The sequence below is a fragment of the Chiroxiphia lanceolata genome, chromosome 1 (assembly GCF_009829145.1).
Source record: "Chiroxiphia lanceolata isolate bChiLan1 chromosome 1, bChiLan1.pri, whole genome shotgun sequence".
NCBI lineage: Eukaryota > Metazoa > Chordata > Aves > Passeriformes > Pipridae > Chiroxiphia > Chiroxiphia lanceolata.
Window position 1 is genome coordinate 115,699,557 of NC_045637.1, and position 26,477 is coordinate 115,726,033.

General features: G+C 36.7%; 1 protein-coding gene across 1 annotated transcript in view; it reads left to right on the plus strand.

Annotated features, from left to right (window-relative positions):
* NEK10 (NIMA related kinase 10) overlaps positions 1-26,086 on the plus strand; it is an 88,574-nt gene extending 62,488 nt beyond the window's left edge. The window contains 4 exon segments of the mRNA XM_032687334.1: positions 3,741-3,789; positions 5,494-5,531; positions 7,514-7,545; positions 24,777-26,086. Coding sequence (XP_032543225.1) covers positions 3,741-3,789; positions 5,494-5,531; positions 7,514-7,545; positions 24,777-24,929 — 272 coding nt within the window. The 3' untranslated portion in view covers positions 24,930-26,086.
* The last annotated feature ends 391 nt before the right edge of the window (positions 26,087-26,477 follow it).

Below are 26,477 nucleotides of genomic sequence, written 5' to 3' on the forward strand. Positions count from 1 at the left end.
TGGTTTAAAGGACAGCTTACTAAGAGTATTTTGAATAAATAAAGGTAATTTGACCTTTCTCCTGAAAAGATCATTAAGCTGTCATTCAAAAAAACACATCCTTTGGTTCTGTTTTGTTCAAAGAGATAGACTGAAGTTTTCTGCTGATGTGAAATCTTGATTCAGTGTTCCTACCGGCCTGATCAAACTTGAGAGGGTTTTCAGAGATTTTTTAGATAACATTGAAGTGAAAGTTAAAGCCAAAGCAAAAGTTATTATCTCCTCAGGTTTTTCTGATCTCATATGGTGTTATAAACTCTTCTCTTGAAATTACATGGTTAGGTACCTGCAAGAGCAAAACACTAAACTGCCTATTAAAAGGTATTTATATGATTTGCACTTACTTCAATGCATGTTAAGAAGTTACAACCTTAGAAGTTGCTTTAATTACATCCGCTATTAAAGACCAAAGTAGCAGTCAGAGAAGTTCTTTATGCCTCATTTAATTTTTTTTTTTAAATTTCCTCAAGGAATCTTCATAGAGCTATTCAGAATAGAGAGGCTGATGAGAATTAAAAGCTTTGGCTTTTGAGTGTCTTTCCCATTGTAACAAGAGTGGGCACAAAATAGGAGAGAGATGGAGGATGTGTATTTCATTTTTCCTTGAGATCCTCTCAAACTGAGAAATATCCTCTTACAAGGCATTTGAACAAAACATATTACCTTGCTCTTCCTATCCCTGTCAAAGGAGTAACCACGGTAAAAGGAAATACAGTCCGGGTAACCCTGGGCTGAACATCAGGATGCACTATGTGCTCCGTGACTTGTTAGTTAACTTGTCTGCATCTTAATCTTTTTTCTTGCTCCTCGTCTGGCTTTGTATGATTAGCATAACTCATACACAGAAGGCTAAGTATTATAAATAAAGTCTTTAGTGTTACGTGTGTGTATATACACATGAATGTTTGTTACGATGATTTTTACATGTTTGAATCTCCTTGTGATTAGTTATTGAATAGATTATTTGGCTGTGTTTTCATAGTGACTAACACATGATGAGATTTTTCTCTCTGATGTAGCTGCTCAGTGAGTCTCTAACATAATAAGCAATAAAAATAGGGTTGAAGGATGTTTGCTATTGTTTAGTGATGTTCTGCATCATGATTTCTGTGGTTTTTTTGGTTCTGTTTTTTAACATTAGTATTTTCCTAACTTTAGTATATGAATCAGAAAATACTATGTCTCTACCATGTGCAGTGAGTGGTGAGACAGATTCTGGTGTGAAATATCATGTGCTTGTAAATACACTCGTAAACTGACAGATTAGCAAGTCAAATGTGGTGAGTCATCAAACTGATCAAGCAAATTTGGATATGAGCCCTTTGAAAGACCATTTATTTGAAACAACCAAAGGGTATAGTATTTCAAACCCAATTTTTTGTATGAATACTTGGAAAAGGGGGGATGTGTGTTTTATAAAATTCTAGCAAAGAGCTTGAATTCTCTGGGTTCCTTTCCCCACCCACGGCGTGGGGCGGCCCAGTTCTAGTTCCATTTCCATCTGAGGAACCATTCCAATGTCTTGAAGGATGGGGAAAGGGAACTCCAGCAGCAGGGGTTTCAGGTCCTGAGCCTGGAGGGGAGAGGTGCCCTCCCCTCCCCCCACGCACGTGGTCCCATGGCAGGCACAGAGACAGCACACCGGGCATGGAGAGGAGGCAAGAGAGCGTTTATTGTTGGGGATGTTACATTTATAGGGTTTAGGAGGATTCACAGAGTAACCAATTAGAAGACTCAAGTAACTTACAGGAACACCCAATCACAGGAAGGGGTTAACAAAGACCAATGGGAAACACCTCAGGACACCTTCCCAGGACATTCCTGAGATACATTACCGTGGGGGGTGTTGGGAAGAAGAAGCATGTGTTTGCAAAGAGACCACCAAAAGCCATTTTAAGACATGTTTAAACAACAGTTTTCCCATATAATGCAGACTTACTGCCACAGAATTCAAACTTAGCTTTCTAGCCAAGTGGCTTCTGTTACTAATTTTCATGCATATATTCACGTAATATATTGTGGTGTTTATTGTGTCTGAAGTTGGAACTCAAAATTCTTACCCCAAGCAGCGTGATTCCGGTTCAGTCAGTGCTTCTACTTTTGTATTTGTATTATTGTGTCTGCATCCTAAGCAGGTAAAATATCTGTTCCTTGAATAGGCACAATCATATTTTGCATGTCATTCTTTACTTTCTAGACAGTAGACACTGTCTTTGCCTATTTTTCTGTCTCAGTAAAAAGGTTAATTGAAGGACTTTTGCTTCTATGAGGGCCTAGTTTATTTGCTATTGCATAGGTCAGCTTTTCTTACCAAACAGTCTTTTATGCTAGCTACTACAGAATTTTAATATCTGTTTTCCTAAGCAAGGAATCTGTTTTCCTAAGCAACAGATTCCTATTAACAAGGAATAAAATTGTTTCTTTTTCTTTCATTCTCTGTCTGTCTGTGTTCCTCCTTTTTAGGGAAACAGATTTGGCCTAAAAATGTATCATTTCTTTTGATTTTAAAGTGATTTCAGTGTGACAGATGCAAACCTCCTTCAGGATTTTTTTTTTTAAAATTCAGAGGATATCAGAAAAGTAAGAAAAATAGAGGTACTGTATTTCACAGTACAACACAAAGTATGTTTGAACACGAAAAGATTTAAGACTCTTAGAAATGTGTTTGCTCTACTGTTGCTCTAGAACTAATATAACTACTGTAACAAGACCAACAATGGGAAAACTAGTATTAATGTGACATAAAATCTTTTTTTTTCTTATCTTCTATTTGAGTGATTAGATGCCTCTGTTCTTGTTTAATGATAATGTTTGCTATCTTAGTAAGTGTGGAAAAAAATCTCATTTAGACAAAGATGCAGGGAATTTTATTAAAATCCAGAAATTTTAGGGGAAAATTGTTCTAGAATATCTTAGTCTTACTATTCAGACTTTCAGTTAGCGGAATTATCTTTTCATTAAACATGCACTTATTCCTCATTCAAAATGAGATACTATTTGTAGGACAGAGTGGTCTCATACGTCCAAATTACCATGAAAAGAGTGGTTTTACATGAGTGTTTTAAGGCAAATGCTTAAGACTAAGATTTAAGGCAATGCTTTCCAAGTGTAGAAATAATAACATTACCCTTCCTTTTAGACATTTTTGGCACTGTGCACTAATTATGTCAATGTTTACATTCAGTTTTATTGCTTATTAGATGTTGGACCAATAACTGGTCTTCAAAGTCTTAAATTCAGTAGGATTATACAAGAAGTGAGGTATCGTAGATGTTACTGCATATGAATAGTTAGCTGATAGAACAGTGGCAATAAAACTCTGGTGGAACAACCCCTTAAAGGTCCCCTGAAAAAGTGGACTCTATCCAGACTAGCAACAATGTTGTGGTTAGAGTGGTAGCAGCAACTGTAATAATTGAATGCAAATCTTCTGTGGACATCTAGTCAATATGTATTGTTAGTTTCTGTGAAATTCTGAAAGTGTTTCTTAAAATACTGTGTAGTTCTGAGATTTTAGTTTATGATGTGGGAAAATCTTCAATACATCAAACAGTAACTCGATAGTCAAATGGGGTTCGGAGTTTGCTTAACACTGTTTTTTTTAAATTTATTTTGACACCATGTCTGGGAAATAGAAGATATTAACATGCGTGTTTTGGGGTCTTTTTAAGCAGAAGATAATATTTATGTACTTGTTTCCAGTATAATTAAACAAAGTTTTAGTCGTTCTGGAAGACAACCAAAGATAAGGTAGGTGTGATTTATATTTTTAATATAAATTATATAATTGATCACTATTACGATCAATTCCAGTTGTTTGATTCACAGTGAAACAATTCTGCAATTCCCTTCATGAAACATTTCCTTACTTACCATTACAGATTCATATTGTAGCAGCCTACAACACTCCGTTTGCTTGAAAATGTTGTAAGAGGGTACTTGCACTCAAAAGCATTACATGATAAATAGTTTTAAAAATGGACTTTGCTACATCAGCTAAACCGATGTTATTTGGTCAGCCAAATTCTGGTTTTGTGTTTTTAAGCAGATGTTTTTCCATACAAAAATGTGTTTGTGTATTGGATAGTGTGGAGTATATTGTAGTAGTGTAGAGTAAGATCTTGTCCCTTTGAACTTCTCTAGACCTTCTATACGAACATAGAAACCCATTTTTTGTATTTTGGAGGCCCATTTACTTCAGAAAAGGAAATAAAAGAAGCAGAATGTGTCACGTCTTCCTCTTCTAAAGGTCTTCCTTATTCTTCTGTTGTTTATTTAGTACTGCATCAAACACATTCCCGACCAACCATTATTTTTTCTGATCTCCTTGGCACCACTCTTACTCACAGACTCTGTTCTTTGTTTCTTTATTTCTGCTTTTCTTTCATATCTGAAAAAACCCCTCAAAATGACTCTTGGCTGCATCTACCTCCTGAACAATTTTTTTCTTTTCACCGTTAACTTAGCCATGTAAGTATTTATAACGATGGCATTGATTCCTCTCTTGTGTTTCTCCACAGCCACCATTTTAACCAAAGGCAATATTTTATTTTTACTTTGAGAGTGGTTCTTAGCATGTCACCATCCAGTCTGTCACTTATCACTTCCAGCTTTAGTCCTGTTGCAGTCAGTAGTGGCAGCCTCCTTGTGCTTGTGTTGAAGCAAGCATGTCTTTTTCTCTCTGTACAAATTCACTAGTCCACAAATCTCTGTCCCTCACATAATCATTAGAAAAGCTATCTCCTTATCTATCTTCATAACTACTTCTTGAAACTGTAATTTTCCCTACTGCCACAAAAATATATACAATTTCTTGCCGTACTAAGACTATCACAGCTGCCACCCATCAGGACATCATATTGGTTCATTCAGTTTCCTCTCTGTTCATATTCGTTTTTTATTACTTATTTCAGCTAGTGAAATCTGCCAGCTGAGAAAGAGTTTGTGTAGAGTACAGAGCAGGATCTAACATTGAAACATGTAGACCTGTATTTCTGACATTGAGATATTGCTATCCTCGTGATGTAATATTTTTCCCCCCATTTTACCAGTACTGTATGCATTGTTACTCGTGTTTTTCTCCTCTAAACAATAATTATTCTTTATGTTTTCCATCCATAAGAAGGGTTAACCAAAAGGTCCTTAAACATGTACAAGTGCATAATCTGGTGGATTATTGAGTTTTCAGTATTAAAATCCTCTCTACAGACTTTGTGTGTTCCAGGTTGAAAACTGAGCAGGGAAAGAAACTTTTATTTAGTAGAAGTTATGCTGGACACACAGAGTAAGCCAGCCTTTATGTAACTTAAAAATGCACAATTAAAAACTAGGGAATTTGGACAGATTTCCTTTAGAGGAAACATGCGACGTAGTCAGGAAATACTGTTATTTTATTTACAGTCGTTGATACCAAACACAATTAAAACTTTTTTTTTTTTTCCCAAATAATGATAGAGATTATGTTGACAGTCTTGGATCAAGATTGCAACCAGGTAATTTTGTGCTTGCAAGAAATTAAAACTTTAACTTAAATTAAACCTAACGATTTCCAAGTTTTTAAACATTATTACATTATTCTCCTGTTGCATATAGAGTGTTTTTTCATAGTCTACCAGTTGCAGATCTTTACAATATGAAATGTTATGGTTTTATCTAATAATTCTATTTTAAAATATTAGAAAATGAGACAATTACATTTCACATACAAGTATGTTGTCTGAAATATCATTAAGGTACTTCTTAAAAATATGAATTCCAATAGTAAATCAGTAAGATCTCATTTTAATGGTCATTATCCTGGCTAAACTTCTGCTGAATGCAATTAGAATTTCCCCTGAGAAATGAGTTTTCATAGAGCCCTTGTAAATTATTGTGTATTTATACATCGTGATTGATGAAACAAGTTTTCTATTTGAGGTACTTTTCTTTCTTACTGAGAAGCTTCACATACTGTGAGCTGCTAAGCTGTGATTTCAGAGTGCATATTGTCTGAATTAAATAATACTTGAAAGAAAATTATTTTGAGCAGTTGAGATATTGATCATAAAAAGTTCTTTTTGTCTATACTAAGTTCTATTTTACAGCTTTTAATATAAAAATTCTTCATTATGCAGTACAAATCAAAATTTGATGTCAACCTTCTGCAGTTTCAGTGCTGTTTACTAAAGAGTGCCATTATAATAACAACACAGTTAAAACCCACTATCCAACCATAATTTATCAGAGCTATCATGACTTACAGACAAATACTTTAGCCTTTGTTGATATTTTCAGTTCTGTGTGTAATTTGAGTAGATCCAATATCTTTTTTTCAGTAATGTTTCCCTTTTGGATAAAAGTCTTAAAAGCTTTGATCAAGTCTTCAGCAGCCTATTCACACGTGTACCCTCATCCTCCAAATAATGCTATACTTCTGTATTTAAAAACAACCCAACAACAAGAAACTTGGAGCAGTCTGGAGTGTATGGACTTTGAGGGTACTCCTGAAGTTCCTAGCTTAACATTGGGTCTCCAGCTGTCTTTGAGCACCTGTACACTACAAGTAGACATTACATATGGTCCTCCTAGATTTTTAGGTCATATTGTTGCTGTCATACGAGAAAAGAGAGAAAGTTCTGTACACTGAATACAGGGAAATCCATGTTATATCCTACTTAGTCATTTTGTTTGCTGTTATCGTTCTAACATATTTTATTCAGAAAAAAAATCTAAAGACACACAAAAGAAAGGGCACTGATTTGTTTTCTTTTGGTTTGTTATACAAGCCATTGACAGAAAAGAGAAGACAAATACCACAGAACAGGGAATAGCGAAAAAGATAACATGCCAAGAAAATAAAGGTTTTCTGACTGTCCTAATAAAGCTGAAGATTCACAGGTCATAACAGCAAGACTGGGGATTGAATAGAACAGTGTTGAAACAGTTGGTAGAGAGATGAAAATGAGGCAGAAAGAGCTAAATCCAAATTGCTCTTCCAGTGGTATGTATTTTAGATTATTACAGCATGGCTTCCACTGTCACCTTGACCAGAAAAAACCATCTAAATTCTTCTCTAAGTGACTCAGGGGAAATGCAAGACTTTTCCTCTTACTCATCATTAAGAGAAGACTTAGGGAAAAAGTGTCAAACTGAATTTCACTTGACTCTGTCAACACATCTGCCAAAAGGCCACAAAACCCCCCCAGTAACAGCAATGACATCATCATCTTCCTGATCCTACTGGAAACGTGTCCCTCTGTGACAGAAAGGGACATTTTCCATAACTCTCTATTTCTGTGATAGCACGGCTGAGAACTGGATGGTCCCTAGACACTTCAGTTTGTGAATGTCTGTCTTCTACTTCTTGTTAAAGTAGCCAGGACAGAAATTCAGCAACATTAGCATTTATATCTACAGATTTTAAACAGTGTGTGCTATTACTGTACTAAGGCAACAAAATGAGCTGCCCTCCTGATTTTACTCTTGTCATCTATAGCATCAGCAGGAATTGCTGTATCACAAAGGAAGGTGTGTCAGATCAGTGACCCCGTTCAGCAGGTTCTTATTCAGCTCCACAAAATTATCTTCATCGCTCAACTATGCATTACTGTTGCTTCTGACATTCTATGCTTTTTAGTTATTTGCTGTTGTCAAAATGATGGTACTGCAAAGTGCTGCTAATTTAGTCACTGTTCTTTAAAAACAACAGAACTTGACATTTTTGCAGATGGCAGGATGCTTTAAAATATATCATTTAAATAAAGACTAACCCTGAATATTAGTATGTGGAGGATGGCAATAATTGAGTCATGTGAAAAAAAATCAGTGGCTCACCTCAGAAAAATGAGTTGTACAGTAAATTATTTTTACAACATTCCGTCATTCTAGCAATACGATTATTTAAGGTAACAATATCATATACTGACTTGGAGAATATATAAAATGCTCTCTTCTGTAGCAATAGTTCCTAAATAACTTCAAAGTTAAATTTTTTTATTATCAATAAGTAGTAATACTTTCATGGGATTTTAGTGCAATAGTTCAAATCCTGAATATGTTAAATGTTTTGAAATGTTTTAAATGTCAGATCTTTTTTCAAACTTAAGACTTATTTTAAAATTAAGTTGAAATGCTTTGTAATGAAAGAGAGTGAAGTTATTTCATGCTGATTGCAAAGCAAAAATGGAGCTGATACAAATCTACATTGAACTCTCCACTAAAAATGTGATGGAAAACTTTTTATTCTCTGGAAAGATGGCTGCCATGCAACTACTTGCTATTCTTAAATAAATATCTTTTTGTTTTCCAAAATAAAGTGTTTATCTTTGGCATGTGATGTTTATCACCTCAGGGATTTTCAGATTGATGAGCCAAATTTGTTCAGTTTTGTTTAAAACAGAAAGCATAACTGAACTTGAGTGTGCTTTGCATGTCTTTTCTTTCTTTTTAAAATTCTTTTTAGCTGTCGAGCTTGTCAAAACAGATAACGCAGGAATTAAATTATCAGAGACAAAGAAATAAACATAATTTAAAATAATTGGAAATTATCTCCTTCTCCGACTAGCAGTAACGAGGCAGTTCAGTCTTTACATGGTATATTAGGAGTATGTCCAAGGTGCTTGCTGTCCTCTCTGTTGAAGAAGGTTTTCTCAGGTGGCCTACTAATTAATAGAAGATATCACAACGTGGATGCCCAATAACTGCGAACTAACAGCAGCTCACAGACTGATTCAGAATTGACCAGTGAAGCAGCAGCAAGAACTTTGATGCTTTTGGTGTCATTTGGTTTTAGAATGGGAAAGCAGAGAAACCAGGATCCATACCTGTGCTTGTTTACTCTGTACTATATGCTTCTCTTGTACTTGTTTGTGTTCTTACCAGTCTAAGGTCAAATATTTTTTATAATATATAGCTGATTTATCAAACTCCGTTACATATTTCAGCTGACAATTCTAAACTGAAGTTTGCAAGGGAGAGTTCTTGGCTGTTAGTTCTTGGCTGCCAGCAGCCTTCTCAACCCAGTTTCCATGGGAACAAGAATCAGAGTGATCTCTGGAAAACAATGTAAGAAAAAGCTTTTAAAAAAGCATTATGTAAATCCTTGGCTTTTTTTTTTTTTTTTTTAACTGATCTGACAGCTGATTTCATTAAAACAAAAGCTAAAACTGAACACTAGTGCCTAAGGCAACTCCAAGTTTCTGAAGCAGTGGACTTGTTCTTTACCACTTCTGCTTCAGTATATCCCAGTATGCCCACGGTACATTAACTGCACATAGTTGATTGCACTGGTATGTAATCTATATTTTTTCTTTTTTTTTTTTTTTTTTTTTTTTTTGCGAATCTTGCAAGCCTCCTAAGGCATAATTTTTTTACTGGCTTATGGGCTAAGGAACATTCAACACCTGACTTAAAGTATGTGTGTAAGGCCTTTTCTGCATGAAAAGAGAGTAGTATCTGTCTGTAACCAAAAATCTGTGTGCAACCAGCTGTCTGGCGAAGTCTTCTGTGCATAGAATGTGACTTTGATCTCTGGTTTGTCAGAGCAAATCAGGACTCTTGTGGGCCCAATAAAACTGTTCTGGATTTATAGCTGTCTAAAACCAGTAATTTGTTCCAGTGGGATAAATGTCTTTATAATGTGTACTGTGTCAGTGTTTGAGTGTGAATCGTTAGTGGTCAAACCCTCCTTAAGTAGTCAAAAAGCTTCCGAATGCAGTGGAGTGGCACTTTATGAATTTATATCAATGATGTGAGTATAAAGTGTATACTAAATGGCAGAAAATCATAGTTTTTCAAACAGTGCCTGCAGGTATAAGCAACTATACAGAAACAGCATAGACCATGGTTTCAAAAGGGTAGTAACATATCATCCAATTGTTGTCAGACTGAGTTGGTGTCATTGCAGTGCCCAATAGTAGAAACTTTACATTTACTGCTGCAGCATAAAAAAATATTGAAAAGGAAGAGACATCCTTTGAACTCTATATTAAAGACTTTAAGCACTATAAAGTATGATTTGTACTTTTTAAACAAATGTAAATGTAGATGAAAAATGTATTCTTTTTCAACCAAAAAATACCGGGGAAAAGTATACAAAATAAGTTATGCTTTATAGACAAGTGAAATGTAGATTACTTCCCACAGGTAGCTTCTAGCAAAAGAGACATTCTGAATTGTATCAACACCCATAATGACCTTAAAAGAGCCTGTTGAAGCAATTCTATGCACGTTGAATGCAGGTCTGAGCTTCTTGAAATTCCATTAATTTCAACCGAATCGACTCATTACAGCCGTACAACCGTAGTCTAATGGTTGATGGGCTATATCTATAGAAAAATGTCATAGAATCATAGAATCATAGAATCAGCTGGGTTGGAAGGGACCTCTGAGATCATCAAGTCCAACCCTTGATCCACTACCGCTGCAGTTGCTAGACCATGGCACTGAGTGCCACATCCTGTCTTATCTTAAAAACCTCCAGGGATGGAGAATCCACTACTTCCCTGGGCAGCTCATTCCAATGTCTGATTACCCTCTCTGTAAAGAAATTCTTCCTAACATTTAACCTAAACCTCCCCTGGCACAGCTTAAGACCGTGCCCTCTTGTCTTGCTGATAGTTGCCTGGGAAAAGAGACCAACCCCCACCTGGCTACAACCTCCTTTCAGGGAGTTGTAGAGTGATGAGATCTCCCCTGAGCCTCCTCTTTTCCAGGCTGAACAGCCTCAGCCCTCTCAGCCTCTCCTCAAAGGACTTGTGCTCAAGTCCTAAATGTCCCAAATACTAGCACTTTGATCAGGGAGGCAAATCTAGTCGTACCTATGTTAGGCTTGTTATTATGGTGTTTACCTTCAGCGCTAGAGGAACTGAATTATATGATAAACCAAGCCTAACAGAATGGGCAGACCAAGGAGCCTTATTATAATATGCTATTAAATCAAGTCTTGTGCTGTTGTTTATCACCTTGCTGTTAGATATCAGTGTTTCTTTTTGAAGTGTAGATACTTTTTTCAATAATGGTACTGCTGCATGAGTCACCTTTATGGAAGGTGTAACTGAGTGGTGGAAACATCTGTTTCTTTGTTTCATATAGCTTCCTCCAGCTTTGCAATGCAACTTGAAAAGGAGAATCATTGAGAGGTTCAAGAAGTCCCTCTTCAGTCAGCAGAGCAATCCTTGTAATCTGAAATCAGAAATGAAAAAGGTGTAGTACACCATTTATTACATTGAATTTGTCCCTTTTTCTATTTGAATTATGCTATTGATATTAGTATCACAAAAATATAAGTGTAAGAGTCAATTTTTAAAAGGAAACATTTAGAATATTGTCTAGATATCTTTTATTTGGCAAATATGGGTGTTCATTAAGTAAGTAGTTTCTGTAGGTTGGTTTCAAGTTTTTGTCTCATCATTAGAACAGTTTTTGTAAATGGAAAGGACCCACAAGCTTCTAGCCCACAAAACCAGACTTCATCTCATCAGAGCTCGTAAAGACAAGAGGGAGGGAAATGCAACTGGAGTTTATGTAAGCTCTTAATTTATGTAAGCTCTTCTTAATTTGTTGATAGTTTCTCAGTATTTTTCATGTTTTGGAATGTATTCCTACTCAAACCATTAGTTTTAAGAAAGCAGTGTCCCAGAGAGCCTTGAAAATAACATACTTTGTTCCGTGGCTGCATAGTGTGTCAGCAACAGTTTAGTGTCATCATTTTAAAACCACTGCAGATTTGCAAGAATGGCCTGACTAAAGAACCGTGCCTACATATTTTCCAATGACAGGCTGGATGCTCTCCAACAGAGAAAGAGCTAACAATAATATCAGAATTTCTACATGTTCCTTCAAAATCTCCTGAGAACACTGTAATCGGCAAAGGAGCTGAAAATTACTTCCTTGTCATCTGTGCACTGGGGGAGACTGTGAAGCTAAGACTGAATTAGTGACAAAGCAGTTATTAGATATTTTATTGTACCTAAAATTTGATGACTAAGGTGATTTATTATCATTCACATAATTCTCCTGTGTGACCTAATTTGATTGTTACCTACTTGCGCTGAATTGTAGAACCTTCTGCATCGTTGTTTGCTACAAAATAGACTGACCCCAAATGCTGGATTTTTGTAATAATTAACCTCAGATGCTTAAGCTTCATGGAAGGTGGTTACTTCGTGTTTACTTTGGTTTACATTGGTAGTACATCTTTCTGAGCTATTGATTTCATGCCAATTTGAAAACTGTAAATCAGGCTGGGACTTATATATTAAACAATTCTTGTATTTCACCCATAACATTAAATCTAAGAAATATCTGCTCACTGTGTATTGAGTTGATGTTTTCAGAAAAGGATGCCCAAAAATAGGGTAAGAAAAAGGATATGTTTATTATAAAATTAACCTAATTTTCAAGTGTCTAGAAATAAATGAAACTATTCAAAAATGTTATCAACAAATGTAAAATGGTGTTAGCTTTAAAACTATTGGATTTAAACCTCAAGAAAAGGGAAGAAATACTCTATTTAAAATGTAAATGGTAGCAAATTTAAAATGTTTCAAATGTTGTGTGCAATTCTGGGCATTTCCAACTTGAAGGAAATAGTTATAGAAACTATTAAAAGCAACAAGAGGAAGTGCAGTTAGAAGGTTGGAGAATTGATAAGCATCCGTAAATAAATGTTACATGATTTACCAAAATCACCGCCATAAATGCACTGAGTAACATGGATATCATTTGGAGGTAGTAAGAGGAACCTAAATAGAGAAAAGAATTAGGTTGAACTCTTCCAGCAAGTGTTAAGAGGTTGTGCAATTTCTGCAAATAAAATTTAAAAATAAAGCAATTTTAACTGTGACAAATTAGAAAACCTAATTAGAATAACAGACAAAAAGATTCATCCACTGATCAGTGGTGGGGTAAAGGTCTTCCAGCAAGAGATATTCTTCAGTTTCTGTAACTGTAAAAGTGTTATCATGCTGCAGAAATCATAACTGGAATTTCTTTCCTGCACACAAAGGTCAGAGATGTTGCCAGTGGATGTTTTCAAAACTAGATGTTTTTAAGTTTAATATCAATATCCTTGTTCATACAACCAAGTAGTTCAACTGACTTTCAGGTTTCAGAAGTTCGGGCATCCCTCCAATGGGAATTATACTGCTTGAATATGGGCTTACAATTTCACTTGAAGCCCCAGTTTTGAAAACGAGTCATCAGCTGCTTCTCTCCTTGGTTCAAGAAAATACAATTCTCTGTTAATCTTCACACAAATGTATCATTTATGGCATTTTGTTCAGATAGTTTGAAGAACTCAGTGCTTTATACTAAGTGCAGATTGGCAGCTTGTAATGTTCAGTCAGTGTTTCTGGAGAGAAGAAGCTAGAATGTTCACAATTGTGTTCACAGCTTTTTGATTAATCTAAAAAGAGTTGAAATCTCTTGACTTTTGATTGGACTGGGAAACACAGGAAAGGGTAAACTGCTCAGAAGTCTGAAGTTTTGGCAAATGGGAAGGATGGAGATTTCAGTTGTCTTTCTTTTCTTTTTCTCCCCCCCCCCCCCCCGCCCCCCTGTTGCTGCAAGGTTCTCCTGAATTGATTGAACCCTACTTCTAATGAAGATAATTTACTGAAATTAAGTTCTTTTTTGTTGTAGACTCTAATTGAAGAGGTTCTAGAGGAAAGTGATTATTACAGTTTCTCTTCTAACAGGTCAGTCTAGTCAATTTAAAAAGAAAAAGTTAATTATGATGTGCTAAAACCAAATGTATCATTGTCCTGTTTATGTGATTGCAATTTCACTTTAAACTTAGTGCAGTATGTGGTTTATTATAATGCATGGATGCATGGACTGTAAGAAATGTATGTGGGACACATTAGCTAATCTAAGCAGGTTTTTTTGGCCATATCTGTTTTCTTCATTCAGATGAAAGAGTAGTAGAAGTATGGCAGCAATTTCCTCATGTTTTTCCACATATAAAACCACATCTGAACAAAAGGTTCACTGCATAGAAGTATATTTTGTTTTAATAGTCTTCCATTACAGGATTGAAGGGATGAAGCTGATGTATTTAGTAAAATACATGAGTACAGCACAAAAGGCAGTATAAGTGGTTACTAACACAAAAGTGCAGGGGATGGAAAAAAACGTAATGGTCTGTGAAACTAGGCAAATGCTTTGTCCTGGAGATGGTATATCTTTTCTGTGGGAAAATTATGAAGAACACAAGAAAGAAAATATATGAAACATATCAATATAGTCCACAACATAAGCCTAGCATTTCTCATATTTTTCACCTGCTAGCCTGTTATTTATTTTCTCAAATATTCTTTAGTGCAAAAAACCATTAACTACTTTCATCAAGTAGGTCTGTTCTTGTCTTTTCAGTAATCACCATTTTAAAGTCTGAGAGACTGCAGTTAGGTTTCTAAAACAACAAACATATACCCACCCCACTCCCTTCCCCCCTAATAGGAATATTAAGAGGTTTTTAAGAATTTATACTTCCTGTTGCCTCAGCGATATTTCCAGCTTTTTTTTATCTCTGTAAACTTTCTGATATGGATTGGACTCAAGTTTGAAACATTTCTAATGATATTCTGAATATTTCTATAGGCTACTCACTAAATTGGAATTCCAGCTTGCAAGTGTCTTGCAGCTGCCAGCTCAAAGTATTGAAAAATCATGATTCAACGCTCCCAAAATAAAATATAGTTCAATCTCTAAACCTCAGGGTATACTTGAATCATATTTACAGATTACTTTTTCAGCCATGAGGTCTGACAAATTTGTTTGTAAGTGTGTTCAAATTCAAAAATTTCTGTCCTAATCCCAAGGTCCCAGGATTTGGTGCTGTAGAAATAATATCACACCAACTTATGAAAAAGAAAAAGAAAATACTCCTCATTTTAACATCAAGATCTAATAAGTCTTATTGTAAATGTACAAATGTGTTGTAGTTGTATAGACATTTATCTCACAGACTGCTAAAAAGTGTCTTAATTAATTGTAATGAAGCAGCTGTGTGCTAAATATGGACTTCTTTTTTTTTAGAAAAGCTACTACAAAGTTATCTATTGAAGGAAATCATAGAGTCATAATATATCTCATTTTAAAGGATCATTGAGTCCAACTCCTTGCTCCTCACAGGACTACCTAAAACTAAACTATATGAATAAGAGCATCATCCAGACACTCCTTGAACTCCTGACAGGATTTGTGCCCTGATCACTTGCCTGGGGAACCTGTTCCAGTATCCAACCACCCATCCTAATGTCCGATCTGAACTTTCCCAGTGCAACTTTGTTCCATTCCCTCATATCCTATTGTTGTAAATTTCATTGCTGAAATGTAAAGGATTCTTGAGATTGCAGGCACATATGCTAATACTTTCAATGTCTAACATAGGAGTGCCACAGAAATGCACATGAGACTAACAGCAGTGAAATAATTAACAGTATTTTTCTCCTGATTTATTCAGGATTACTTTTTTTCTGCTGTGCTGGAGTTCCCCAGAGAGTAGCAGTTCTGCAGAAGACTAACTTAAGATTCTAATTTTTAAAAAATTTCATTTTAAAGGAGACATAAGAGAACATTCTTCATAGCTACACAGGACAACAGTGTAGTATAAGGAATTCTTCTCTATGCTATGTTTATTCTGCAGAAACAAACAGGTAAAAGAGCAAGCGGTGCATTTTCATGCATACATGAAGTCTGGAGAATGCCAATGGATGTTCAGCATCCTTCTTCACATTGGTGGATGCATTATGTATTTGATTTTTGTAGGAACATAGGAAAATTGGAAAGCACATTGTGTTTCCCCAGAGTCATGCCTTTTCTGTGTTATCCACAATCAGTGTTGATTTATGTTTTTTACGTGGGACTTGTAGTGAAGACTTGGTTGATTTTGGACCAACTAGATATCATAAGACCTAAATTGATTTTGGAATGAATTTTGGAGGAATGGAGTGAAATGTTCTCATAGGTACAAATCTCCTTACAAGTTAAAATTTATGTTGTCTAGATTTCACTTTTTTTTTTTTAGTTGCTTAGAATTGATAATGGTGTGCAATAACAGCTATTGTAGACTTTGACCAACTCCACTGCATGTGTGTCACTATAACATGTCCTGGCTTTTGTTGGCAGATATAAACAGTCCATACTGCAGCCCTGTTGTTGGTCTATCACCAGCAACTTGATTTTTCAGTATGCTTTTGTGGTGAGTTGATTCTGGGCTTCATGCCAAATATCCACCAAAGCCGCTCTATCACTCGCCTCTGCAACAGGACAGGGGAGAGAAAAATATAACAAAAGGTCAGGAATTGAGGTAAGGACAAGGAGAGATCACTCATCATTACTGTCATGCGCAGAAAAGACTCGAATGAGGAATATTACCAAAAAATCATAGCAGGATAATTGAGAAGTAAAAAAATTTTTAAAACACCTTTCCCCCACCTTTTCCTCCTTCCCAGGCTCTACCTCCTCCCCCACAGTGTCACAGGAAGGTGGGAAAGGGGGTTATGGTTAGTTCGTCACACGCTGTTCCTGCTACTGATCAGGAAGAAGAGTCCTTCTCCTGCTCAAGCATGGGGTTCCTTCCACAGGAGACAGTTCTCCATGAATTCTCCAGCGTGAGTCCATTCCATGGGCTACAGTTCTTCATGAACTGTTCCAGCATGGGTCACTTTTCCACAGGATGCAGTCCTTCAAGAACAGCCTGCCTGTAGTGTGGTCCCCCACAGGGTCATAAGTCCTACCAGCAAACCTGCTCCAATGTGGGCTCCTCTCTCCACGAGTCTGCAGGTCCCTTCCTGGAGCCTGCTCCAGCACAGGTTTCCCATGGGTTCACAGTTTCTTTTCAGACATCCACCCGCTCCAGCATGGGTCTCCTCCACAGGCTGCAGGTGGATCTCTGCGCTCCCATTAACCTTCATGGGCTACAGGGAAACAGCCTGTTTCACCATGGTCTTTCACCACAGGCTGCAGGGGAATGTCAGCTCTGGCACCTGGAACACCTCCTCCCATTCCTTCACTTGACTTGGTGTCTGCAAAGCTGTTCCTCTCACATATTCTCACTCCTCTCGTGTCTGAGTGCAATTAATCTGCACAATAACCTTTTCTAAATATATTATCACAGAGGTGTTACTATCATTCCTGATTGGCTCGGCCTTGGCTGGTGGCGTGTCCCTCCTGGCACTGGCATTGGCTCTGTTGGACATGGGGGAAGCTTCTGGCAGCTTCTCACAGCAGCCACTCATGTAGCCCCCTTGCTACCAAAACCTGGCCAAGCAAACCCAGTACACTTTTGAATCCTATTATTTGCTGTGATGCGTAATTTTGTTTGGTTCCCATCCCCCCTATTACATTAATTGTTTCCCAGACAAGGTTTCTACTCCCAAATAACTTATTATTTTTTCCTTTTCTTCCAGAGAATTGACAGACCACACTTTGGCCTTGGCTGTCAAAACCTTGTTTATATTTCCAGAGAACTTGCCATGTTTTCTGTAGTGTGTGCTGCTTGGTGCCAGTCAGAGCTTTCAGAACTTGAGCAGTTTGTTTTTGTTTTGTTTTTGTTTTTTTTTTTTTTTGCTGCTTGCACTCTCTCCAAATAGCCAAACAGTCCAGTTTTGATAGCTGTCCAGTGTTGAATGATTCATTTGGCTGGCAGACATGAATCGTTAGGTTTCACCTTGAACTCTCCAGCAGCTTAAGCGAGCTAGAAGAACAAATCTGTCTCCCAAGCTGCACTGCAAGTCACTTATTGGTGTCCACCATTATCTGGTTTTATTCCATCATGCAGTAATTGGTTTGCAGCCCTCTCTGCAACATCCTTTCAGCCATTCTTGCCTAAAGCTGTTTGAGCCTTGCTCTGCTTCCTCTCCTTTATACACAGTGAAACACTTCAGAAGCAACTGCAAATTTTCTGGCAGAAACTTAGTACATCCTGTGGCTTTCTTGGGATCCCTTTCTTAGAAAAGTGTTCACAGAAAAGCTTTAGAAAAAAGTACTAGGAGTAATGAGTATCTATATCGTTTGCTTTAGCAACATATAGGACAATACACTTATTTTTAAACTTTCTTAACTTATGTTAAAAGCTTTTAGTTTAGATTGAGTTTTTTATTTTCTAAGATAGGAAGTTGTAATGATGCAGTACGTGTGGCCTTTTGCAGTGGAAACAGTGTGACAGGCACTTCTAGCAGGAAACAAATTGCCTTCCCTTCAGCCCATGCTACGTTTCTGGCTCTTCCAGTAGTAATGGGAAGAAAAAGAACTCCAAAGGCTCAAAAGCCCTCGGAGGACACATCAAAACACCACAAACTTAACTTGTGAAATTGCAAATGTTTGAAGGGGTTTCTTCATTTTAAGGCCAAATTTCTTCACAATTTCTGGCCAAGTTGACTAGACAGTTTGTTGTAAGGCTACAAGTTGAATTCTGGTTTGGAACAAAGAACTGGGGCATGTGTGCTATGGCTAAAAGCACTATTAAATGCAGAATAAACAGCTAGGTATCATTATAATATAATCTTTTACCTCATTGTGGAGCATACTTTATAGAGAAAACATTCTGATAATATGTTTTATTTATTTTCAGCTTTGGGGATGTTTGGTGTGTGGATTTTGTTTCTTTCCCATAACTGTTGCCCCTTCTGTGCCCTCCTGAAATTCCAATAATGTAAGATGGGAAACCAAACCTTAAGTGAGGCAATGACATGAAAATTGTAGTAGGACAAAAAAACTCTATAAAGGGTTAAAAATGATTCAAGTAACTTAATCAAGTGATGAGAGAAACATGAATTCTTTAGAAAATGAGACAGCTTCATAAGAAAAATGTCATGCTTTTTTTCCCCCCCATTTTCATTATAATAGTAATTACTATCTCAATACCAGTCATTTCATGGGGATTAATGACCAGCTGAGGATAATGACCCTGAGCTTTATCTTGAATAATCAACTTGTGCCCATTTATCACTAATCTCCTGAAATTACTCAGCACTCCAATTGTATTACTTAGTTGTACAGAAACTGGGTAAACAGGCAAAAAAAAAAAAAAACCCAAACCCCCTCCTGTATGTTTCAAAATTATTCCATTCACATCCATTTTTTCTCTTTTTCACCTTCTGATTTAATATTATACTGCACAAGACGCAGGCTCCTTGTTTGTGAAGCTATTTATGAATAGAACAATGAATACTTGTTTCAAAATGTCATCATTTCTTTTATATTGAAGTACACATGTAATACCCAAATTCATGTAGAAATCTATTTTTAATAAATTGCATGAAGAGACCTAATCCAAGCAGAAACTCAGTTATATGAAAAGAAGATTTGCTATAAATAAACAAAAATAGCAATGGTCAGAGGAGAGTTGTGTTCAGCTGAGGGCTGTAGCTCTGTCGTGGTCTAACCCCCTGGGCAATTCAGTACCACGCAGCCACTCACTCACTCCCCTGCAGTGGGACAGAGGAGAGAATTGAAAGAATAAAAGTGAGAAAGCTTTTGGCTTGAGAGAAAGACAGTTTAATAGGTAAAGCAAAAGCTGCATATCAAAGCAAAGCAAAGTAAGGAATTAATTCTGTGCTTCCCAACAGCAGGCAGATTCTCAGCCATTTCCAGTAGGATGATAAGTCCATAACTCCAAATGTCCTGCCCTGCCCTTCCTTCCTCTTTGCTCCACCTTTTATTGTAGAACATGATGCTATATGATATGGAACTTGCCTTTGGTCAGTTGGAGTCAGCTGTCCTGGCTATGTCCCTTCCCAAATTCAATAATTGAAACACTAACATGTTGTCAACACCATTTTCAGCACAAATCCAAAACATAGCACCATACAAACCACTATGAAGAAATTTAACTTTATCCCAGCCAAAACCAGTACAAGCTCATATGACCAGAAGTCTGTTTGTCAGAAATGTTGTTTCAACATTAGTTTTGTAGGAAGAAAAATTATTGCGATGCAAGTAAGAATAGAAGGAAACAGACTTCATAATCAAGTGCATGTATTGATATGTTGTCATATATAATTTTCTTAACTTTCTTCAATGCAGTCTTTTCCATTGTTACTGAATTTTTAGAAATAGAGAAGCAACTATTCTTGTAGTTAAAGAGAACTATTTTCATGAAGAGGAAAACCATCAAGTCTAGCTCTAATGATATCTATGCATTTTTAACTACTCAAAGAATAGCTCAAAGTATTATTCCCAGAGGGATTATATAGCTCAGGAATGACAGCAAATTCTGAATTGTGCCCTTTTGAGGCAGCCCTCATTGTATTGGGTCTATGGCCCCTAATTTGAAAATAGAAATGCATTAATGGAGCTTTTCTATCTGCAAATTCTTACCATGTTAATTAAGTATTCTTTAACACTTAATGCATCTCTTTAGTTGTGTTAGATGACTAACGCATTCAAATTTGTAGTTAGTTTAGTTAATGTTTTTTTAATGTTCTAGAACCTACCAAACCAGACAATAGATGACTGTACACAGCTCCAGCACTCCTGGTATATAAAGTGGATTTTTTGACTTAGTGATATCTGGGTGATTTAAGACACTCTGCTACTTTTTATCCCCTCCTGGCACCCCTTCAGCTAATGTTGCCAGGCATTTTCTGATAATTGTTTTCTTCTAAATGGTTGTCCATGTTGAGTCCTACTTCTTACACATACAAAAGATTGTTTTAGCCAGCAATGTTTATTAGAGTCATACCAATATTCTGTTGAATTGCACTTCTACCCAGGAGGTAAAAAGTCTGCCAAAGTTCAGCAGTACTTTTTAACTAAAATTATGATTATTTTTTCTTTCTTCTTTTTTTTTTTTTTTTTGTAATTTCTAAACATGAATGGCTGCAACAGTCTTTCATTCACCCCCCTGCAGTTCTAATGGCTTCCAGCTGAGTGTCTGTGTGGCACCATTAGTAGTATGTCGCTCTATTTTTGCAGACCAGCATTAACTACACCTTTTGAGTTAGCTGTCCTTCCACTAAGAGGCAGTATTGGCCTATATTTCCTAAGTCACAGATCCTACAGAAATTAGAAGCAACATGAAAACCTGGGGTAGCAATTGATCCTACCTTCAACTCCATCCAACTTCGAGGGTTAGACAGTGACTAATACTTGTCACATTGATTAATACAGAGAGTTCCACCACAATGAACATTTGGCCAGGAGATGGATTAAAAGATGTAGGGTTTGCTTCTGCACATGACGATAGTCACACTGCTCCTTTCGCACTTGCTAGAGACATAATTTTTACCAAATTGTTACAGCTGCACAAATGTTGGCTGTACTCAGAAGATACATGTGCCAGGCTTCATGGTAATGGCTGAAATCTAGAGAAATGATGACTTGTAAACTAGGAAAAATATATGCCTTGGATCCTAGGGTATTAGCAGCTGTGCATGTCAAAATCAAATGCCCAGGTGTGAAAAACTTACTGCTAAGTGTGTTTTTAGAGAATTACAGGAATATTCTGGTCACTTCAGGCATGACCTGAATGACAAAAAGAATTGGAAATTTTTTTCCGGTATTACAATACCATAATAAAGCACTTTCTCCACTTTGTTTAATAGGTTTTTTTTTTTTAAGCTTTTTTCCCTATGAAGCAGAATGATAGGGACTGTAGCAGAAACTATTTATTGCCCTCTAGCTGTTAGTTAGCATCAAGACTGATAGATTTGACTAGTCTTAGGTCTGCTAGGTATAAAAGAGGTATAACCTGGCTGTTTTTCATGACATTGTGTTGTGCAGAACAGAGAAGTGATCCAGGGATCTGTCTGGTGCAAGTACCAGAACAATCTGATCATGTGGTAGGACTGTCATTGATGCAGAATCTCAGCTGAAGATTCGCTTTAGCAATGAGATATGTGGAAAGGTGCATTTCATCTCTTGTTGGAAAAAAATGAAAGATCATCTGGCCTGAGTTTAGGCTGACTGGTCGGTACAAAGTCACTGATACAGTTCAGTAATGTACACATGAAATTAAGTGGTCTCCTGACAATGGAAATGCCTGAAGTCCCCACTGTCTGTTAGAAAATGTACATGTGTATGAAGCTGTCTGTCTGAAGCATTTGGACTGTGGGAATGACTGTTTTCAACAGCAGGCAGATGGCTCTGATCCCTTGCAGAGATCACATGCCCTGAGCTCTCAGACGTTCTTACATGAGCTCTCCATCTTTGAATAGAAGCATCTGTCATCACAGATTTGTTTGGCCAAGATAAGATGGGTTTGCTGTTGCAGTTCTGAAGCAGGTCTTTCTGCCAGTTTGAGGAAAAGACTTACTTTGAGAACGACTTTTGTGTGTCTGAGGTGTCTGCTTGGTGGAATTCTTACTTAGAGCATGGATGAAGTCTGTCAAAGAACATCAAATAAGAAGGCACCTTCCTACTTAAGATGGTTCAGAAAGCTCAGTGTAGTCTGGAATGATTCTTGTGCAAGCAGACTGTCTTTGGACTAAACACTTTCAGTTGAAATAAAGGGAAAGTGGTGGTGGGGGTTATTTCTTTGTTTGATTGGTTGGTTTTGAGGCTTTAATGGTTTGGTCCAGCAAGGGCAGATTAGCCCTTAGTAAGAAGGGCTACTCCTACTTATACCTTTCCATGTCATAGCAAGATGCTGTTGAAAGGCACTTTGGGAGCTCTTAGGCTAAACAAAAGACAATCTGAAAGTTTTTGAAGAAATGGAAGATGAGATTGGTTTCAAGTGTTCAGAAATCAGTGCCATAGAAAGGTAAATCCTTTTTTACCTGTTTCAAGATCTTCTTAATGACTATGGCTAGAGGAGGAATTGCACGTTTTTACATAGGTAGCTGTTGATATAGTGGTGCAAGATAAAACAAAAGCTATTCTAGGATGTCAATATAGTACTAACTGACACAGTGTTCCTCTAAGTATTGTGATTGTGTCCCTTGTCCTTAAATACTCCCTTTTTACTACCAGAACCTCCATTTACTGATAAGGGGAAGTCAGATCTTCGTTTTTCTGACATGGTGCTTCATAAAGATAATTCTTAGGTCTCATCAGATTATCAACTCCAGTTTTGAAAGTTCATTTGAAACCTCTTTTTTAAGACTGATCATGTGAAAATTACATTTATCTTACTGGGACATTTTATCTGTAAACCACTTCAGTCTCCTGAGTTTCCCATGTTTCCATGGAGTCCTGTAGTTCTAGAAATCTGGGCCATGGAAGGAGCTGAGAGATTTTAGCTTTTACAGCAGTGAACAAAGGTATTGAAGGTAAGAAGCTTTACCCTACGTTGCTTGACCATATTAAAAAAAAAATCTACTGTTGTTTTCTTTATTAACTTGTGTGTTGTAGCAAGGATTTCAAATTGGGACAAGAAAATACAAGACAAAAGGGGATCCAGGGAGACATTACTGCAGCCTTTCAATACTTACAAGCAGCTTATAAGAGATAAATTTTTTACCAGGGCCTGTAGCAACAGCATAAGGACAATGGTTTTAGAGTAGATTTAGATTGGACCTAAGGAAGAAGTTTTTTCATGAGGGTGGTGAGATGCTGGAACAGGTTGCCCAGAAAAGTTGTGGATGCCCCATCCCTGGAAGTGTTCAAGGTCAGGTTGGATGGCATTTTGGGAACCTGATCTAATGAAAGACATACCTGCCAATGGCAGGAGTGTTGAACTACATGGTCTTTAAAGTCCCTTTCTGGTCAAAACCATTCCCTGGTTCTAATTTTTGCACAGGTACAGTGCCCCATCAAGGATTATGTTATCCACATACCAGGCTGAATGGAAGTCTACTGTCAGCCTTCAGTCTGTATGTTTTGTTTTTCCTTAAATGCACTTGACTTTACAACTTTAATAACAATCTTTCAGCGTAGGGATTTCTGTCTGCATGTGTTGAAGTATGTTTGCAAAGCTATAAACTACTTTTCATATTTTTCCTTTCCTCATTCCTGCAGTACTTCCATATCCTTCAGTACTTCAGTAATCAAAATAACACTGCTTCCTAAGGAACCATGTGTATTAAGGAATGTTTGAAAGGTCTTTGGATATCTGAGTTACACATATTGTATACAGGGAGTCAGGGAAAATTTCAGAAGAGGTCTTACACTTGGATTGGAGACTGGTGGAGTTTTGAGACAAAACCAAGACAACCTGTTTTACTTTCTCACAGCAGTGATTATGAGAAGTCTTTACGTCATATTTTCATAGAATAATTATAACAATGTAAGACATTTTGATTATGAGACACGTTTCACCAATATAGAGCTGGCAGATGCAGTTCCATCACTTTCTGTTCTAATTTTCTATGTAGCATAGAAACAGACTACAGAGGAATTAGAAAAGGAGAAAGAAGTGGTGTTAAAGACTTGCTTTCTACTAATTCTCCATAGTACTGAAGTCTGGAGATGTTACATCAGCAACATAAGTTAGAGCTGGCCCACAAATACATTGTGTTGCATTCAGGCTTCATTGATTATCTGTGGGAGAACTTTGCACCATGCTGCTCTAATTCTATTTGCGTGCAGTGCAGACTAGTCCATAAATTTTGAGTCAGAGGATCATTAGACAAACTAATTCCCTGTGTGTAGCATAAATGATAAAATTTCACCCAGAGACTTCTGCATCAAACTGTTGTAAACTCTGAACTGAAACCATTTCTTTTGATAGACTTCTGGGGTTCTTTGGCTTCTGCATTATGCTCATACATCAGCTTTCTACTGATAGCACAAAGATTGATCCCATACCTGGTGAGTGTGAATAGTGGGAAATTCTTACTTCCAACTAACTATGGATTTTTTTTTCCTCCCAGGTGTCTCTACTTTCCAAAGGGAACAAAGAACTATCCAGCAAAAGAAGAGAATATGTGATTCTGAACAAAGGGTTTGGAATTGTTCCTGATGAAGTCAACCTGCCTGTACTTCAGCTGAGACTGATTACTAAAGGGTCAAGCTTTGCTCATTAAATAACATCCAGATGGAATACAATGTGGGGCAGCTTCGAGACCTCACAGGGTGTTTCAGGATGATACTCTTTAGCTTTGTTTACAACATAAGCACTTTGCAAGGAACATTGGGAAAGATGCTTTCAGGTTTATAAATTAGGAGAAAAGCACAGTTCTCAACAGTAAATACCTTCTCTTTTTAGAATATGGTTTTTTTTAAACTGTTGCATAGTCAGGTTTTCTGGAACAACAGTTCGGTAACCTTATTTATGTCCATTTATGTCTTCTGTGGGAAGAAAAAGAGCTTTGTAACATGACCAGGAAGAAAGTATACCTAGGTTCACTCTACCAGAATTAGAGACAGATTAAACACCATCAGTACGATTTTAATATTTAGAAGGAATTTCACTTCTTATATTTAGGTAATTGCAAATTCTAATGCTGGTGTGACATGTTAATTGTTATTATTTGCAAATGACATAGCTTCTGAAATCATTGTTATTTTAAAACCAGCTGGCTTTACTGCTGTTTCAAACTGTCTTCATATTATATGTCTATCTTTAGCCACACATTGTATAGATCTGTGTACATAAAATGTGTCATGTACATTTGTATACATTTTATATACACGTATGTTTTACTGTTTAACAGACTTAAGTAAATTAAATACATGCTTTGCTACTAATCAAAATTGAAGTACTTAAGAGCACTTCCAGAATTTCAATATTTATTCACTGTATTAAATGTAGATAAAAATGTCTCACTGCAGTAGCAGAGAAGCTATGTTTTTGTCCACAGTTTAGTAAGGAATACTTATTAAGAACAAAGGTTTCGCTCTACAGTTGCTACTGTGGCAATCATAACTATTGCAAATAACCAGAATGTACTTGGTGATACGGTTTTATTATCTCTGTTAAAAATTGTTAGCCTTATAGTCATCACACGATTACTTATAAGTAATTTCATGCAGATGTATGTTGTGGACTTTTTTCTTTATTTTTCCCTCCAGTGGTTTGTTTGTAACTATAAACAGCTAATTGGCATTCATTTCCTAACAATTTAAGTGTATAATTTACTTATAATGTGTGACTTCAACATCCTGAATTGTGAAGCAGTGAAAAAGGGCCCAGTGGATAATGTAAAAAATAATAACAACAGTAATAAAATCTACCCTCTTTTCACATGTACCTGGTGTTGAAAGTCTTCAGGAGCTGCCTTTGCATCCATACAATGGTAGAATACTGATAGCAGAGGTCTCTTAAGGGTCAAGACATATCATTCCTAAGGTATTACCCCCAGGTAGCTACAGTTTGCACCATGAATCACCATAGAAGATGCATTTCCTCCAATGTTGCCTCTAAAAATCAATTCCTATTTTAGTTCAGCGTGTTAGTTATGCTTTACTAGAATGTAGAAGGGGAATGCAGTATGGTTAAATCTGATGGATTATAAAGTAAATCCATGCTGTATATGACTGCCAATAGAATTGATTACATGGATATTTTATCCAAAAATTCTTCATTTAAATTCAACCTTAATATGTTCTACTCAAACTGTGTATGAATTCTC